Source organism: Anolis sagrei, chromosome 5, assembly GCF_037176765.1.
Source record: "Anolis sagrei isolate rAnoSag1 chromosome 5, rAnoSag1.mat, whole genome shotgun sequence".
Lineage (NCBI taxonomy): Eukaryota > Metazoa > Chordata > Lepidosauria > Squamata > Dactyloidae > Anolis > Anolis sagrei.
Window position 1 is genome coordinate 31,482,247 of NC_090025.1, and position 19,691 is coordinate 31,501,937.

The 19,691-nt window shown below is 39.3% G+C and overlaps 1 protein-coding gene across 1 annotated transcript in view; it reads left to right on the forward strand.

Annotated features, from left to right (window-relative positions):
* Positions 1-19,691, forward strand: part of ENPEP (glutamyl aminopeptidase) — a 50,181-nt gene that overhangs the window by 14,001 nt on the left and 16,489 nt on the right. The window contains exons 4-8 of the mRNA XM_067468643.1: positions 2,909-3,029; positions 6,362-6,516; positions 8,264-8,377; positions 9,718-9,852; positions 12,599-12,664. Coding sequence (XP_067324744.1) covers positions 2,909-3,029; positions 6,362-6,516; positions 8,264-8,377; positions 9,718-9,852; positions 12,599-12,664 — 591 coding nt within the window. The remainder of the gene's footprint in view (positions 1-2,908; positions 3,030-6,361; positions 6,517-8,263; positions 8,378-9,717; positions 9,853-12,598; positions 12,665-19,691) is intronic.

Here is a 19,691-nt window from a genome sequence, read left to right on the forward strand (position 1 = left end):
ATTGCTGCACTGCATTTAATGTTGACAGTGGGATTTAACTGAAAGAAACAGCATCTAGAAAATGCCTAGAAGCAGGACGTATTTAGTTGGAGAAGGATAAATGAAACTGTGGATCCTGGTCCTATGGATACATTATTCTTACCATATTAAATATATATCCTCATGATTCTCTTAGCTAAAAACTTTGGTCTGGTTACCTTCCTTGCTCATGCTGCTGCAATCTCCTTTAGTTTCCTATTAATGTATTTTATTTCCAGCACGTATTTTGTGAGATGTGGATAAATTAAACATGGATACTGATCCCACAAATATGGAGGCCTTACTGTCATGTAGCTAGAAAGAATTACTTTGTTGTTTATTCATTCAATCACTTCTGACTCCTCTTGATCTCATGGACCAGCCCATGCCAGAGCTCCCTGTTGGCCGTTGCCACCCCCAGCTCCTTCAGAGTCAAGCCAGTCACTTCAAGGATACCATCCAACTATCTTGCCCTTGGTTGGTCCCTCTTCCTATTTCCTTCCATTTCCCCCAGCATCATTCTCATCTCCAAGCTTTCCTGTCTTCTCATTGTGTGGCCAAAATACTGCATCTTTACCTCTAATATCCTTCCCTCCAGTGAGCAGTTGGGCTTTAGTTCCTGGAGTATGGACTGGCTTGATCTTCTTGCAGTCTGAGGCAATCTCAGAATTTTCCTCCAACACCACAGTTCAAAAGCATCTATCTTCCTTCATTCAGCATTCCTTATGGTTGTTTTCATATCCATAGGTTACAACAGGGAATACAATTGCTTTAACTATGGGCATCTTAGTTGCCAGTGTGATATCTCTACTCTTCATTATTTTATTGTGATTGGTCATTGCTCTTCTCCCAAGAAGTAAACGTCTTCTGGTTTCCTGGCTGAAGTCTCTGTCTGCAGTAATCTTTGCACCTAAAAATACAAAGTCTGTCACTGCCTCCATGTTTTCTCCCTCTTTTTGCCAGTTATCAATCAGTCTGGTTGCCAAAATCTTGGGGGGGGGGGGGGTGTTATGTTTAACTGCAACCCAGCTTTTTCACTTTCTTCTTTCACCTTGGTTAGAAGGGTCCTCAGCTCCTCCTCATTTTCAGCCATCAAAGTGGTATCATCTGCATAAGGTTGTTAATGTTTCATCCAGCAATCTTAACTCCAGCCTTGGATTCATCAATTCTCCGCGCATTGCATGATGTGTTCTACATACAAGTTGAATAGGTAGGGTAAGAGTATACAGCCCTGCCGTACTCCTTTCCCAGTCTTGAACCAGTCTGCTGTTCCATGGTCAGTTTTTACTGTTGTTGCTTGGTCATTATACAGATTCCTCAGGAGACAGACAATGTGGCTCGGGATCCCCATACCACCAAGAACTTGCCACAATTTATTATAATCCGCACAGTCAAAGGCTTTAGAATAGTAAAAAAATAAAACAGAAAGCATTACTAGTATAAATGAAATGTGCTGCTTCCACATGCTATATTTCTTCTGAAATGTAATATTATTAGGGTCTTATTAGAAATAACAATGTTACTTGTAATTCATGGTTGAAACACATAGCTTAACCTGGACCTCCTAAACTAGCCGGATGCCTCAGGTGTGATGGGGAATAATGTCATCATTTGTACTGAAGCTAGATTCAACTGGTAGTCTACCTGGATTGGGAGGAAGAGGTGCCATCTTGTCTTTCATCTCAGGCACCAAACTATCTTAGGTCAACCCTTCTTCCTTCACACCTGGAAAGCAGTGGGTGAAGGAATGGTGATATGACAGGCAAGGCTAAGGAGAGCACATCTCCATTTTCTTCCTCAGTTGTAAGAATTATTGAATACTTGGATAGAACTAAAGTCTGATGTGTTAGGCTCCCATTAGGCCATCTATTAAATGGAAGACTTCCATTAGTTTTAGTAGCTCATTGGACTAGATGGACTTTACTCACACAGTGACAAAGTTGGTCTCTTTCAAGATAAGATGTCTTAATAGGTTACCAAAATAATATGCCTCAGTTTCCTTATCTTCAGAAGAGATCTTATTTCCTACATGGTTTTGCTGATCTGCAGTTTCTTCAGTATTCTTGGGAGTTTTGGCTTTAAGACTTAGTACAGCTTTCATTACACTTGTACTCGTTTTCTTCTCTATTTGTGTCATTTTACAATTTTAAAATATTCTTTTTTTAGAATTGCACCTAAAATGGGGAGCAGCAGGTGAAAACGTGGGTCAGTACACCAAGGTTAGCTCTGTTCTCCAAGGATGCATCTGTAAAATTAATGCAGTTTGACAACACTTTAACTTCTGATCTATCTGTTGACCTAAGTCAATGGTCGTTTATCCCCTTCTATAGCCTGTGGGAAAAGTTATTGGATTACACATGTCTTAACCTTACAACTTTCTGATGGAAAATGATAATATATTTATATGTATTTGACATACTTGATAGTTTGGAGTAGGTGCTTCCTGCTAGACTCTTTGCATTCAAGGTCAAAAAAGTGAATCCTATGTTACAAGTGAATTGCTCAAAGGTATACTTGAACTAAACCAATAGAGCCCTACAACCAATTGAATGGAAGCAAAGTAAAAACACCATCTCCTGCAGTTGCACAGAACTAGAACTTAGCAGAAGCTGTTCCATGATGTAGTGGCATAAATGGTTGTTGAGAGTTGCAAGAGATGTACAACAGATTGTAAAACTGTTTTGACAACTGCTTGTGCATGAAGTTGAATGGCTGGTCGTACAACACCTTTGCACAACTGTTTGTGCAGTGAATACTGCATTGGACTTCATCCTTGTACTCACTCTAAAATATGAAACTCCTAGTTTACCTCAGTGACATCTGTGGATACAGGTCATTGAGTTACACTTGGAATATCTCTGGATCTATCTCTTATTTTTCTTTCAAACAGCTTCGCATTTATGCCCAGCCTCAACAGATACATACAGCTGAATATGCAGCAAATGTGACTGAAGCGGTATTTAATTTCTTTGAAGATTACTTCAATATGAGCTATTCTCTTCCCAAACTAGGTAATTATTGTAATTTCTTTATCTCGTTTTTTATTGATGGTAATCATTTTGTTATTTTTCCATGAACTGCTTGAAGAGCATATGTAAGTGGTACTTGAGTCACTAAAGCAGTGCTGAGATTATGCCTGTATTAAAATGTATCACATGTTTGATGAGTAAGCAAATATGTCAGATCACCGATTATAACCTGAGTTTAGCAGTAACTCGCCCAATTGTGTTACATGTGCCCCCTTTAATGTACCATATAGATGAACCCTTAAATACTCTTTTAAAAACTCCTAAATGAGGTCTAAAACAATTCTAGGATCCAGGTTTGAAAGAGTTAAACCAACACTTTCTAATATTGATTGCCATGCAGAACCTCACAGAAGCTTAACAAAGATGATTCCACAGTCAATGTGCTGCTACAGAAAAAGTCCAATTATGTACACCCACCAAGCTAACTTCACAAGGTGTTGGTTCACTCAATATGGCTTCTTTTGAAAATCTCAAATTTCTGACAGGATAATGTGAAGAACGTGGTCTTTCAGATATCTTGCCGCCCCCCCCCCCAAAAAATCATTTAGGGCTTTGTAAGGTAACACTTTTTTACTTGAGCTCAAAAGCAGATTGGAAGCTGCTGCAGTTCTGGTGTTATATGGTCTCTAAAATCGACCAGGTCTCAAAGCTGCAAGGCTTTGCAATGCTAATCAAGGTGATTAATTGCAACATTCACACTTGCCTCCAACAGACAAGAGTTATTTCTCCCACCCTGGACCTCTCACAGATATATAAAGCCCCCTTGTCTGGTTTCCAATATACCTCACAACTTCTGAGGATGCCTGCCATAGATGTGGGTGAAACAGCAGGAGAGAATGCTTCTGGAACATGGCCATTCAGCCCAGAAAACTCACAGCAACCCAATTAAGTAACATTTTACATATATCATTAAAACAAAATATTTAAACATTGAGATAAGCATAGAGGTGAGCTGAGTTAATGTTGATAAAAATAAATAAATAAAGCTAAAATTATATAAGTTGTGTGTTGAGAGACCCAAAATGAAACAGAGACCAATTTAGTGCTACTGTTGCTAAACCAGTGAGCTACATTTTAGCTTTGCCCGTATCGGAATCAATTTGAATTCTCAGCTAAACCAAGTAGCAGCTCTGTTAGGCCTCTCTGAGGAATGCAGAGTCCATAATTCTCATTTAAACTAGTATTGATTGCCAGCCATGAAGACATGACCCCTCATGTTGTGGTGAGTAGAAGCAGATGTTGTTCATTGCAGAAGGATTTAGTTTACTTAATTTGGCAATAAATATTTCTTAACCCCATTTACAGAATTCTTTTACAGCATAATCACAGGAAGATGTAGAGCTTAGTTTGGCATCACCAGTATGGCAGTAGAAAGTGTCCCTGATGTATGTGGGGCAAACTGTGCCCACTTCGGGCTTTGTATCATAATAGTAGTGTCTGTTTTTATGAGGCTATGATTTCTGACAAAAGTGCATTGGCACTCCAGATATAGTTGAATATTTATTTATTTATTTATTTATTACTATACTTATACTCTGCCCTTCTCAGACCCAAAGGGGGACTCAGGGTGGCTTACAGACTATGGCAATAATTCAATGCCAGATTCAGATAACAGCAATATCAATAAAACACAATATTATAGATTATGTGTAAAAAAACACATACATATCCATTAAAATAGTCTTTCAAATGATTAAAACATATTAAAACATATCAAACATATCAAACTTACATTGCACTGAAGCACGATTACAGGTCTTACAGTCCAGTGGTTTAAATGGCCCAAACCCTGATAAATAGCAGCTCAATAGCAGCTCCCATCAGCCCCGGCCTGCCTGGCTGGTAGTAGAAGGTAGTAGGAGTAGTAGTTCCATATAATCTAAAGCTTACAGATTTTCCAGACCTGTTACAGAACACATGCCTCCACATGTAGTTTATTCGATTCCATATCCTATGTTTGATTAAGGAAGATAGATATCAAGTTTCACATTATGTGAACAGAGGAAAGAAATGTTCAGCTCTCCAGATGCTGTTGACTGTCGTTCCCAATAAGCATGAACAATGACAAGATATGCTGAGAGTTCTATTTTACTAGTATCAGGAAAGTGGCATAATTTCCACCTTTGCTATAGAACCATTAAGAACAAGTCAGCCACATAATCAAGCTTAGATCCCAGGCAAGTTTCAGTTTTGGGGAAAGCCTTTGGATCCAGACAAGAACCAGCTGTAGGGTAGCCATAAGAAATTCTGTGCCTCTTGCCATTCCTTCATCTGCACGCCTAGATTAGCTAGGCCTGCAGATGAATCCAATATAACAGAGATGAGACAGTGTCATCTACCATGGGGTTTCCTACACAATCTGATGTGAAAGTGGCAATTATTTTATATTAGTGTCTCAGTGACTGATAACATATTTGTATCCATTGGCTACCCTCCCTCCCTTTCTGTCAGTTTGTGGACTGACACCTGTCCATCAGCCACAAATTTATCTCACACTGCTTTTCCACATCCAAGGACGACAGCATAGCTAAGAGCTTTATCACACTACGCTGATGCAGTGCTATTATTCCACTTCAACATCCATAACAACATTGTATGGAATCCTGGGATTTTCAGCTTAGGGAGGGGCATTTAGTATTCTCAACCAGAGAGCTCTTGGACCTGATTAAACTACAAACTCCAAAATTTAACAGGATATCACAATGGCAATTAAAATGGAAAATAGTGCTATGTGTACTATGATAAAGGCCTTACCAGGCATAGGGCAGGTCGCATGATAAGCATAAAGCTCTGTCTTCTGTTGTCTTATCCCCACTCCTGGAGCCCCTGGTGGTGCAGTGGGTTAAACCCCCTGTGCCAGCAGGACTGAAGGTCGCAGGTTCGAATCCGGGGAAAGTGCGGATGAGCTCCCTCTATCAGCTCCAGGTCCTCATACGGGGACATGAGAGAAGCCTCCCACAAGGATGATAAAAACATCAAATCATCCGGACGTCCCCTGGGCAAGGTCCTTGCAGATGGCCAATTCTCTCACACCAGAAGTTACTTGCGGTTTCTCAAGTTGCTCCTGACATGACAAAAAAAAATCCCCACTCCTCAGCTTCAGGTGTCAATGGCAGCAGCCAGAGTAAGAACTCTGCCCAATGATACAATCAGCACTACATCCATCACATACTCATGCAAAGGCAAAAGGACTACGATTAGGCCCAGATACCTTGACTGGGAGAGCGTCAAGGGAAGGCTCCAAGTTGTTCTGAGATTAGAGGGAGATGAAATTATGTCAGCTCTCAACCAAATCTTCTTTTTTCCCTATGTAGATAAAATAGCCATTCCAGATTTTGGCACTGGAGCCATGGAGAACTGGGGGCTGATCACTTACAGAGAAACCAATCTCCTTTATGATCCTCAAGAATCTGCTGCTTCTAACAAGCAAAGAGTAGCAGCTGTGGTTGCCCATGAACTTGTTCACCAGGTAGAGCTTTCAAAATTTTTTACCATGATGGCACTAAAAGAGAACACTCAACCCAGGAAAATTAATATCAATTTATCTCATAAATAATTGGATTTTTCTCTATACACTTGTTTTTGAATGTGAAATGTGTTTCTTTATTTTAAAACTTCAAAAGACCAAAAGGATATGGCTTTCTCTCCAATACATCCTACATTATTAGTTTGTGGTTTACTGCTAGGGACTACTATAGCATACTGTTGCACTAAAATGTGCTCACTAGAGGTAGGTGCAGTATTTGTTCCACTTGTTTCATTCGGGTATTCATTTCGTACCATCAATTTGGATGGCACGAAAAATGGAGCCATTTTCAGATAAACAAAAGGTGAAATGAAAGAAAAAAGTTGCACGGTTTCCATTTCTTTGTTTGGTTTTCGGGCCATGTGGCTTTCCTCACGTGGCCCAGGGAGTTCTTCCATATGCGTCAGAGGAGGAGGAGAAGGTGTTTGGGCCAATCAGAGCTCAAGAAAACAGTGATGTCACCAGGCTATAGGTTGTCTCTGCAGACCCAGAGGAAAACCTCTCAGAATCAGTAGTATCTTAAGCCCTGACATTAACCTCAGGGCTCCTCTGCAGATCGAGAGGAAGGGAAAGAGGTAATGTGTTTAAGGAAATTTGATTTATAGAAAGAAAAAAAATCCCTAAAAATCAGGGGATGACTCAAATGTTAGAAAACTTGGAGGACTAAGAGTGGTCGATGTGCCCTCCATGTGTGCTGATTTTCATCCTTCTACTCCTAAAACTGAGGAGAAGGGGAATCTGAGAAGGCTGCCCATGTTGGCCAATGATCCAAACAAATTTGTTCAATCGGATGAATGAAACAGCTCATTCAGGCCCCATTTTTGGAAGCAGCACTCAAAAACAAAAACTGGGCCGTACGAATGAACCAAACCAAAGCAGATAGCGATTCTATACAAAAACACAAGACAATTGCTCACCATATTAGAAACCAGTTACAGTTGATCTATGGATTTATTCATTTATGATTGAACTAGTATTTATTTAGTCATTATTTGTAGATTAAATCATTTATTAATCATTCTACTTTTTATTTAAATTTTTCCCAAGAATTTGAGAAAAAGAAACTAAGGAACAGTATACAAAATCTTGCTTTCTTTGATGTTTTGGAGGCTTTCTCCTCCACTGTTCTCCTCTAAGAAAAGGGAAGGAATTTGGAAGCCATAAGGAGCCATGAGGAGTTTGAAACATTTTGATTTGGATTTCAATCAACCAATTTTAACCTTAAGTCTAAACTTGCACTATGTTGAAACAAATCAGCTTTGGAAATCATGCTTTAAAGCTGGCTCATTTCAAACAAACCAATTGCAACAATTTAACCATAGTGTGTTGAATCAGAACAATGCAATAATCCATGAAGCACTGAGAATCGAAGTGAAAGATCACAAACTATTCCTCAAAGCTATGGCAGGGTAAGAGTTTCAGCTGCTGAAACTAACTTCAATCTCATTACAATAAGCATTATTATGATCTTTAATTTCAGTCAGTTTTAGATAAATTAATTATCAATGTATAATTTTTAATACAAATTGACATCCTAATAACCATGGACATTGGATGTTTGAAATATATATATGAGAAAGGACTAGATGAACAGCCCTGGGTAATATACATATTTGTTAAGATAACAGATATTTGTTTTGTATGTGTGGTTTTTAAAAAAAAATAAAAATAAAAATTATTTTTATTCCAGTGGTTTGGAAACATTGTAACCATGGATTGGTGGGAAGACCTTTGGCTAAATGAAGGATTTGCCAGCTTCTTTGAGTTTCTGGGTGTAAATGCTGCAGAAAAAGATTGGCAAATGGTAAGTATTTCAGTATCTACAGTACTTAGTATTGTTGCACATAAAGTTTGATGGAACTGTTTAGCAAAAGCTTTCCAGTAATGATAATCTGCCTAGAATAAAAATTGAGCTGTGAGTAAAATGTAGATCATAACATTGAGAAATCGTGACATGATATCAACCCACCCACTAACTGCTGCTTCTGTTTTGTGAATTGAATGGCAGCATCGATCTACCACTTAAAATCAGCCTGAATTAGAAGATAATATTATGCTTTCAAAAGCTGTTTTGAATCTCTTTTGTAGAAAGTGGAATAACAACAACAACAACAACAACAACACCCCCCAAATTGGGTGCCAGCTTGTTGTTGGTGGTGGGTATAACTGGTGGGATCACAAGCCTTAAAAAAGTTACAGAAAATGAAAACAGTAAACTACTCTGGGATTTCCGAATTCAGACTGATAGAGTTTTGGAGCACAATACTCCTGACCTTACGATCTTGTTAAACAAGTATAAATCGTTGATGTTCCAGTCCCAGGCAACAGTAGGATTGAAGAGAAACAACTGGAAGAGCTGACACAATACAAGAATTTAAAGATCTAACTGCAAAGACTCTGGCACAAGCCAGTCAAGGTGGTCCCAGTAGTGAATGGCACACTGGGTGCAGTACCTAAAGACCTTGGCCTGCACTTAAACACAATTGGCGCTGACAAAATTACCATTTGTCAGCTGCAAAAGGCCACCCTACTCGGATCTGCACACATTATTCACTGATATATCACAAAGTCCTAAAAACTTGGGAAGTGTTCAACATGTGATCCAATAAAACAGCCAGCATAGTGATCTTGTTTGTTGTGTACTAATCTTGTTGTGTTTCAAATAATAATAACTCAAAGCTTAGGAAATGGGTTGGGAAAGCATTAGCAGATGACTAACTGAATACTAGAAAAAATATTGCAGATGTTCAGTGGAACAACTTCTCTAGAGATATGGCAAAAAATTCACATTTCACATTTCAACCTACTAAAGTCTATTATTTTTGAAAGTCTATTATTTTCAATGATTTGTCTGGAGAATTCAAGGATGCCACTTTTCCCCATTCTGGATAGAGACCTAGTAAAATACAGAGTGTGGGTTTCTCTTCTATAAGTAGCATGGTGCTAGTACACCAAAGTACACCAGTCTTTCAGCAGAAAAATCTTCCTTGACTATCTGCTTTTTTCTTCCACAACAGTTTCTGTTCCAGAAAGATTCCAGTGTAAGAGCTCCATATTGACAAACCTTTATTCAGAGTTGTAGGATCACTGCTTCTATGTCCTGTAATAGTTATTTCGCCTCTCCCTTTTCATTTTTCTCCACAGTTGGACCAAATACTAATTGATGATGTGTTCCCTGTGCTCAAAGATGACTCCTTGCTTTCTTCTCATCCTATTGTTGTCAGTGTTTCTTCCCCGGATGAAATAACCTCTGTGTTTGATGGTATATCCTACAGCAAAGTAAGAGAGATCTCATATTGTAAATGGAAAGAAAAATCAAACTAGACATTAAAAGGAATGCATATTTCTTTATTAGCAAAATAAGTTGACATAGAAAGCACTGGGGCCACAGTTGTGCCAATAACCTGCATGGTAGTAGTCCCACTTTTTTTTTTTTTGCATGCAAGAGGCTACATAATGCCAATTGTATACAGTATGACCTCCCTATACCCCATGGTTTTATTTATCCAAGTCTAACAAAATCTGGACTCTCTATGCATTTTCTAAATCTTCCACTGCAACTCTATGGTATTCTAAAGTTAGAAGTTTTTAATTTCAATAGGGTTCCACTTTACCTATGATTGTGCATAATCATGCAAAGTCCATTAATGTATCACCTATGGATGTTGTGTGTGGGGGGTGGGGTCATACTGTACAATAGTAAAGAGTCAATAATATTTAGGTCTCAATAGTTAGGTCTAAATCCTATTATTCATTCCAAATAGAGTGTCTCATTCAATCAACACATTCAGTGGCTCTATCTCAGTTGGAAGAAACCACCAAGATTCTGCCATTGTACCCTAGAAGTCTGATAATGAATTGATACTTTACCTTTTTGGGTTTGTTTCCAAGTCCTTGCATAAAAATACCAATTGTGAATTATGTATTTAACTCACACTTCTTTATGCAATACACATGCTTCCCCATCATTCTTCCACGTGAGAAAGTGCTCATTTAAATTCACATTCACCATTCAGAGTTGACACCTTATAAAGCTTGCGTTGTAGTTACAAATTGAGGATCAAATACAAAAGAGAAATTGTGAACTGGCCCCGAGACTGTGACTTAGAATGGGATTACCAACTCCTAAATTTATGCTAGTCATGTATGTATACTTAAACCTACCATGTTGTCCTTGTAATTGTCCTGTATCAAGCTTTATTAGCATCCACTGAAGAGTCACTTGCAGTGGTTGGGTCATACAACTCCTTTACTACAAACTGAGCTGAATAGTCACTACACAATTGCTCACAACAAACCACTCCGATTAACAATTCAATCGGAGCACGGATTGGGAAGATGCTTTGTAACTATCAGGGTTTATGAAATTTACTTTGGTAGAATAAGAATATCCACAACTACCATGGCTATTAGGGAATTGGCCCCTTGGTGGTGCAGTGGGTTAAACTGCTGAAATTGCTGACCAAAAATGACAGTTCTAATCTGGAGAGTGGGGTGAGCTCCCGCTATTAGGCCCAGCTTCTGCCAACCTAGCAGTTCGAAAACATGCAAATGTGAGTACTAGTAGATCAATAAGTACTGCCTTGGTGGAAAGGTAACAGTGCTCCATGCAGTCATGCTAGCCACATGACCTTGGAGGTGTCTATGGATAATGCCGGCTGTTCAGCCTAGAAATTGAGATGAGCACCAGAGACGGACATGACTAGACTCAATGTCAAAGGGAAACCTTTAACTTTACCTAGGAAAAAAAAACTTCTCCCATCTTAGAAAAGTCAGATGATTGGTTCGCCATGTTTAGTAATGCAGACACTGGCAAATTGCTTAAGTCTAAGTCCATTGTCACCATTACTGGGTACGTTGCCTTAGACTGATGGGAGTTGCAAGACATGAGCCTTTCTCAGCCCCATCTAGTGAAACTGAGGGCCCTTCCAGATAGTCCCTATATCCCAGGATCTGATTCCAGGTTTTCTGCTATAAACTAGATTATATGAGTCCCCACTTCAGATAATCTGGGATAAACAGAAAACCTGGGATCAAATCCTGGGATATAGGGCCTGTCTGGTAGAGCCCCAAGAATCACATTTATTTATTTATTTATTTATTTATTTATTTGCTATACTTGTATACCGCCTTTCTTAGCCTTATCGGTGACTCAAGGCAGTTTGCAACATGTCAGTACACATAACAACAAAATACAAATTGAACATTAAAACAGTATAAAACCACAACAGAAGCAATAAAAACAATAAAAACCAGCATCATTATCATCAGCGTCTCCTAGTTAAATAACTAGGAGACGCTAGGATCTGGGACTTGCTGCATGTAAAGGGTATCTCTCCTTGTTGAAGTGTGGCCCCTTTTCCATTTGGATTGCTCTAGTCAAGGGGTGGGAGATGGGAAACAAGCAACCAGCTGTAAATAAAGTAGGTGCGTGTATTGGCTGTTAACCCAGAGCAAATCAGTATGCCAAGAGGATCTGGTTCAGATTAGCCAGACTATGAAATCACACATAAATTTTAGAGGCAGAAATTTCTCAGCATCTTGGCCTTTTTTAGTATCAGAAATAGGGAAACACTAAAAAATAACAATTGAAAATAGACTTCAATAGTATCCATTGAAAGCACAGAAACCGAACAAGGTCTTTGGTAGAGTTATTTATGGGCTGAAAGGTGGAATTTGGTATCTGTTGCTATGAAGCCACATGTAAAAGAGGCAACATTTAAGGTATGACTCCCACAAACCATAGTGAATTGTTGATGACTAAAGACTGTTGATTTATGCCTATTCCAATTTTGGGATTTTTTGGTTCATTCTGGATTATTTTCATTCTCACATTGTGAAGTGGAAGTTTTTAGAGCTAAAGAGATGTATTTACTCCACATGAGACAATTTAAAACTATGAGCCATACACACATGTTGTTAGGTTATATACAAATAAGGAAATAATATTTTTATAAATGTTTCATTCAGGCTAAAACTGGTATGAAGAATCTGATGTTTGTAATCCTTATTACCATTTCCTTAGGGAGCATCAATACTTAGAATGCTTGAAGACTGGATTTCACCAGAAAAATTCCAATCTGGATGTCAGGTATGTGATCTGTTGAGATATGTGAAAAAACAGACATCAGAATTAAAAAGAACTAGTTATATGTAACTATTTTCTTTTTCCAATAACAAAATTGTAACTAAGCTACATTATAAGTATAAATTGCAGGTGATCCCCTGTTTTTGTGGTATAATGATAACTCTCAGCTACTTTTATAGTTGCAGGAACATGTTTTATTAATGGTGAAAGGAATATCTCATGCTGCTATCTCTTCGCTTGTTGAGGTTGTTGAAGTCATGATAAACTTATTAAAATGTAATTTAAAATGTAACTACATAGGTGGTTAACTATCCTGGGTCCCATAGCTAGAATCACAGAATCATAGAGTTGGAAGAGATCAGAAGGGCCATCAGGGGTGGCTCAACCCATTATGCAAAGTAAGCATTTGCAGTATAATTGATTTTGCCCAGGGGCACTCTTGAGGCACTCTTGGAGGAAAATAGACCTTGACATATGCAAGTTGTAGTTACTGGGATGTATAGTTCACCTACAATCAAAGAGCATTCTGAACTCCACCAATGATGGAATTGAACCAAATATGGAACACAGAACTCCCACGATGAACAGAAAATATATATCAGTGATTGGTTGGGGGGGGGGGGGGGTGTGCAAAATACTGTTTGCTTACAGTTTAAAATTACCTAGGGCCACCTCTGAGGGCCATCCATTCCAACCCCTTGCCATGCAAGAAAACACGATGATGATGATGATGATGATGATGATGATGATGATGATGATGGTGATGTTGATATACTTTATTTATATTCTACTCTATTTCCCTGAGGGGACTCAGAGTGGATTACAGGTACATATATATGGCAAACATTCAATGCCGTTATACAATTGACAGAGACAGACAATACATAAGCAGAGGCAGGCTTCCCTCTTTTATTTCCAGCATCTGGAGGCTGTGCACAACTCAGGTGTTGTTGTTCCATTCTTCCACGCTGAGAAGCCTCAAGTACCTAATAATTTTAAACTAAACTACATTATAAGTATAAATTGTAGCATTTTAGTTCTATGGAAATTAGTCACAGTAGTGAGCCTATAGTAGTGACTAAAGTAGTGACTGGGCAGTGGGGATATCCAGCTGCCTACCCTGGATGGCGAGGCACTATGCCCATCATCATTGGTAAAGAGTCTGGGAATCCTTTTGGACCCTCTGCTGATGATGGATGCCCAGGTATCCACCGTTAGCAGAACCGCCTTTTTTCATCTGCGGCAGGCCAGACGGCTGGCCCCCTACCTGTCCAGGGACGACCTAGCTACGGTGATCCAGGCCACGGTTATCTCAAGACTGGACTACTGTAACACCCTCTACATTGTCCTTCCTCTGTCGGTGATTCGGAAGCTCAAGTTGGTACAAAACGCAGCTGCTCGGCTTCTTGCGGGAATTCCGATGAGATGCCACATAACCCCAATCTTACTACAGCTGCATTGGTTACCAATTGAGCACCGGATCACTTTCAAAGTGATGGTACTTACCTTTAAGGCCTTGCATGGTCTGAGGCCGATGTATCTGAGGGACCGCCTCACCCCCTACCAACCCCAGAGATCCCTCCATTCTGAGGACCAAGATCTATTGGAAATTCCCAGTATCAAGACCTTGCATCTAACAGCAACCAGACGCAGAGCCTTCACAGCAGTGGCACCATCACTCTGGAATATTCTGCCACCTGAAGTCTGTGCCTTGCGGGACTTACCAGCTTTCCGCAGGGCATGTAAGACATACCTGTTTCGACAGGCTATTAATGTTTGATATTGCCGTTTTTAAATTGTTTTAAATTGCTTTTAAATTTTGTTAGATTTTAGCCATTCTTGTAAGCCATTCCGAGCCCCAGGGAAGTGGTGGCATATAAGTCCAAAAAATAAATTAATAAATTAATAAATTAATAAATAAAGGCTATAAAACTATACATATACACCTACTTCTGAAAACAGTAGTCTCCACTCGTTAATAAGGATGATTAGGGTTGTGTTAATCTTAGTGCTAATCATAATATGAAACTTTGGAAAGAACTTTTGAGATTTTTTTTGTATCCTCAGCTCTTTTGAGGATAATAACTTTTGATTTTAAAAGATGTTTAAGTAATTTGGTATCATTAGAGGACATAGAACATAGAACCTCATTATAAAGGGGTAAGGAATTCATGGGATCCCGGTAGGGGAGTAGAGAACCCATGACTCCATGCCCCATATCACCTGACTTATCTTGGATCCCATCCTATGAGGGGAAGTGTTGCCACCCAGCTTCCCCCCATTGGTCCAAAGGCAACACAGGATGCTTCCCGTGTTGCTGCAGTGGCATACATCAGTTGCTCTCCCTTTTTGGCACAGAGCCTGGCTGGAAGTACATGTGTTTCATGTAATGGGCTCCGTGTTGAAAATGGAGAGCAAGCAGCATTCAGCAGGCAAATCAACTCATCTGATGTGGTCAGAAATAAATTACAGTATGGTGCAGCAATAAAAAGAATCAAATGTAAATATCAACAGAAGTACACTGTCCTTATCAAGTGCAGTATAAAGCCACTCTATTCTCCTTTGGTTAGACCTTACCTGGAATACTTTGCTCAGTTCTGGGCATTACAATTCAAGATCCCCTTCCTTTCCTCAGGTCAATTGGCCAAAGTGCAAGGCTCTTTTAGAGTTCTTGGGAAACTTCAGAGCATTCCCCAACGTATTCTAACACAGAATAAAACTAGGCGAACTGGTTATAGGTCAGAGGTCCCTGGGCATTATGTGGACATGCAATCCAGGGTTTCTGGCCAGAATAGTCAGGCTGTTAGTCTAAAATAACTTGTGCTACCAACTTTGTTCTCTCGGTTAGTCTCTGATATTCCTGCCTCTGCCTTTGAATTTTACCACTTTAATATAAAGTTGCAGGTTCTTTCTGTTTCTCCAACTTCCAAGATTAACAACAACTCTGTTATATGTATTCATTTTAACAATTTTCAGAGGTTGTGAATTTTATTGTTTGGACTACAAAAAAAAACCTGGCTCTCAGAATTCCCCATTGAGAATTCTTCAGTCAGCATAAACATTGTCATCAAAACGAGTAACATTTCCAAGCACAGTACTACAGTAGCAAACTACAGCTGTACTCTCATGTCACATTGTTACTCTTCCATTTTATATCGCAGGCAAGCCTAAATTCAATAACCAGTATTGTAATTAAAAAGTGATAAAAATAGGAATACTTATGTTATTGGTCTCATGCTGATGTGTTTGTTTAAGCTTTAGTAATGCTGTAATCTGTCTTGAGCCATGAGGAGAGGTGGGCAAGAAATAAAATTATCATCATCATCACCAACATCATCGTCACAGGCAAAATTATTAACAGCCTAAATGAATATACAATCTTCAACTTTGTTTCCATACCCTCACCTTTAGAGGCAAGAAGCAATACACTGACACATCAGAGTTGTATTGTGTCATGACAGTGTTTTCCTGTGATTACCCTTTTGGAAGCACAGAAGTAGCTGAGACTGAGACAAACAGCACCATCTACTGTCAACATGCAGCTAACTCAAGATCTAAGGGGTTGTTAGGAAGAAATGGATGGATGATCTATTCCACAGAGTAAACAGCTACAGTACTTTTGTATTAGAAAAGGAAAGTTTGAAATGAGTATAGGGTTGGTGATAGTAGGAGTAGTAAGAGAGGCACCAGTCTATGAATAGAAAATGAATTGCAGCACAGATAGATTTGAGGGGAGTGCCCAAAAGCATTTTGTAGCTGGAAAAACCCCATCCACACCTGGTTGCTGGGAAAATTGCAGCTAAACTTCAAAGGAAGAATTGCTGGCAGATGACAATTGCTTTTCTATTAGTCAAAAAGTCTTAGAACATACATCATGTGAGCCGTGGTTCTATTATATCACTAGGTATATTGCCTAACACAACCAAGATTGCCTATTCTGCCAGGAGGCAAAGTAAATGTTACCAAAATGATTTGTACTTGCTTGTTCATTTGAAGAAATTGTTGAATTCCTTTTGCCTCTTGGCATGACAATGTGATCCTCTGGATTCCCATATGGTTAGGCACATGCTGTAATACAATTTCTCACATCAAAGGTGTTTTGTGTTCAGGGTTGCTCACCACACCAAATTTTGTTGCAAACCAAGCACTACTTTAGATCAGAGATGAACAGCTGTGGCAGTACCTGGAGTATATCTACCCAGATTCCATTTTAAGGACTCCTGTATGCTGTATGTGTCTGTATGTTCCTTCAGTTCACCTCATGACCCTATGAATGTCATTGTTTTTTAATTCAAAGAATGCTCAGAGGTGTTTTGCCATTTCCTTCCTCTGATATATAAACCACAACACCTAGTATTTATTGGTGATTTCCCATCAAAGTGTTGACTAGGGTTGACCTTGCTTAGCTTTCAAAATCAGATCCACTGGAGTCTTCACGGAGCCCGGGAACTGAGGAATTGGCAAACCAGTACCTATCCCTGAATTAGAGCCATAAAAGCCACATCTAGCAAAGTAATTCTGATACATTTTCATTATCAGGTATACCAATTCTGTTTTCCAGCTGACCTCACGTATATGTTTGGCAAATGAAGAATTATGTCTCAATTAAAGATGAAAACACAAGCAAGGGAGTTTAAAAGAAAATTCAGCAAAAGCACAGCTGTTCCCTGACAGTAGAGCGAAAAACACTTTTTCTCAGTCTCACATGGCTGCAAGAACCATTATTTGGCCTTTGAAAGCAAGTTTCAGTGCTTTTAATAGGACAAGGACATTGGGAGTCAGCATTTTGTAGCCTGACACATTTATTGGACAATGCAATTAGGACTGAAGAGCTCACAGACAGCATTCCGACCATGTTCGTTTTTATTTACTGAGAGCTGCATGGTGTACCTGGATTATAAATTCCTGTCTGGTTAAATGGATGAGGGTTATTTTAAGAAATGTTCTTGAATAGCAGGAATATAAGGTGAAGCAGGGTGTAATGAGAACAATCTGCTTTCTTACATAAATAGCTTCTAATTGAGTGAAATAATTGAGGTCAACAAGAGTTATGCTTTTGACTAAGTTTAAACCAAGGACAGACTTTTTTTTGGGGGGGGGGGAATCAAATCCTTTTATTCATCTTGTAAATCTTTTCAGTAAATGTATATTAGCCACAAGAGTTTGAATTTGCTGGATACTCAGCAGTTTTGCCCAAATCATAGGCAACAGGAGTGGCTAAGTTATGGCCATCCAGGTGTTCTTGTTGGACTACAACCTATTGGCTATAGCTCGTGGCTCCCATGAGGCGTGATATCACTACAAGTTTCAGATCAAAAATGTTAGAATTGTACATAGGTTCAGCTGTCCAAGGTGCTGAAGCTTAATTCTAAACTAGTGCCAGCACATTAGACATCTCCTTTGAAGTTCAGGCTAAAACCCAGAGAAGATTTAACACCTGTTGACATGAAGCCAGCAGCTATTGCTAGCCCTAGTTTGTATTAAAGTGGTGAGAAATGATGGCAGCTGAAGTCCAATAATAACTGGAAGGCAATAAATTGCCCACATGCTCTTTCTGTCTTCCTAAGTTCAAAAGCACCGCTATGTTTGAAGGAACTTGTTTCCTAGTGCTTGCATTGTTGCTTGTATGTGATCCTCTATCATACACTGGAGGACAGGCATATAGCCGGGGGGGGGGGGGGCTTGAGGGGCTTCAGCCCCCCCCCCCCAAATTCTCAAGGTGGTTCGCGAAAAGGCCTTACTGGTGCATTATTTAAACTGTTACGTTTATTCATATCATTATCTGATCACCATACTCAATATATCCCATATGCATGGGGGTATTGGGGTAATGATACACAAGGTTTGCTAGGCTAGACCCTCTTTCACTCAGACTCAGCCCCCCCCCCCCGAAACTCAGCCCCCCCGTACCCCCCTGAAAATTTTTTATCCCCCCCCCCCCCCCGAAATGAAATCCTGGCTACGGGCCTGCTGGAGGACATCTCATGATGACCAGGAGTAACATATTTGATTGCTTTGTATTCTTAGAAAAACAACCTGAATCTGATCTTGAAAACAGTTCTTTGATTTGGCTGGTTCTTGACTAATCATGTGCTTATTTCTTAAATGACACATTTGGAGCTGCTTGAATACTGCTTGTAAACAGTGTGTAAATGACATGGCAATCTAACTGTAAATGGTACTGGATAAAAAATATTAATTAAATAAATTGACCAATGTACCAAGGCCGCTGACCACATCAGCTCTTTTGCACAAAATAACAGAAAGGAACTGATTTCAAGATATCAGTTATTGAGAAACTTGAGTGGCAAAGTCCTATGACATTTTTCTTTTGCTGATTCTTGGGGGGTGGGGGGAGAACAAATTCAATATTTCCATGTGGGAATATTAATGTTGTACCTCTTCAAACTAGCAGGAGAACTGAGCCCATCTTGTTTATAAAATCTGGATAGGATATTTTTCAAACTTGCAAATATGTTTGGTAAATATAAAATTGCATGCAAAACTATATTTAAATTTGAACTATATTTGCACAATTAAAACATGTTACATTGTCAATTAATGCAATTTTTTTAATCAATGGAGCCAATGTGCTCAAAACATGCATACTAAATCTCAAAGTCATGGCCTGTGAGCCAGTCCATGAACCACCAGCTGCTGATCCACAGTGAAATTTCAAGAAATATGCAAATATAGTAATAAAATGGCAGAAATCCCTGGCATCCGGGGGGGGGGGGGGGGGGGAGTGAGTGACAGTCCCCACATCAAATATCTAGAGAAGCACTGTGCATGCAAGATTAATGCACCAAAGATAGCTACATTAGAAAAATCAAGGTAAAAGAATTTCAATTTTGAAATGAAGTGCACAAAAATATATTTCACTTTTGTAGTGGAAAGAGAAAAGGGGATGGGACTTGAAAGTCAGCAGCAATAAGAATAAAAGAAATCATTTTTTATATCCTGCTTGCCTCTGGTTGGCCAAAACGTGGTTCACCAAAACGTGAAGTTGCCACTTGTCAAGTCATACCTG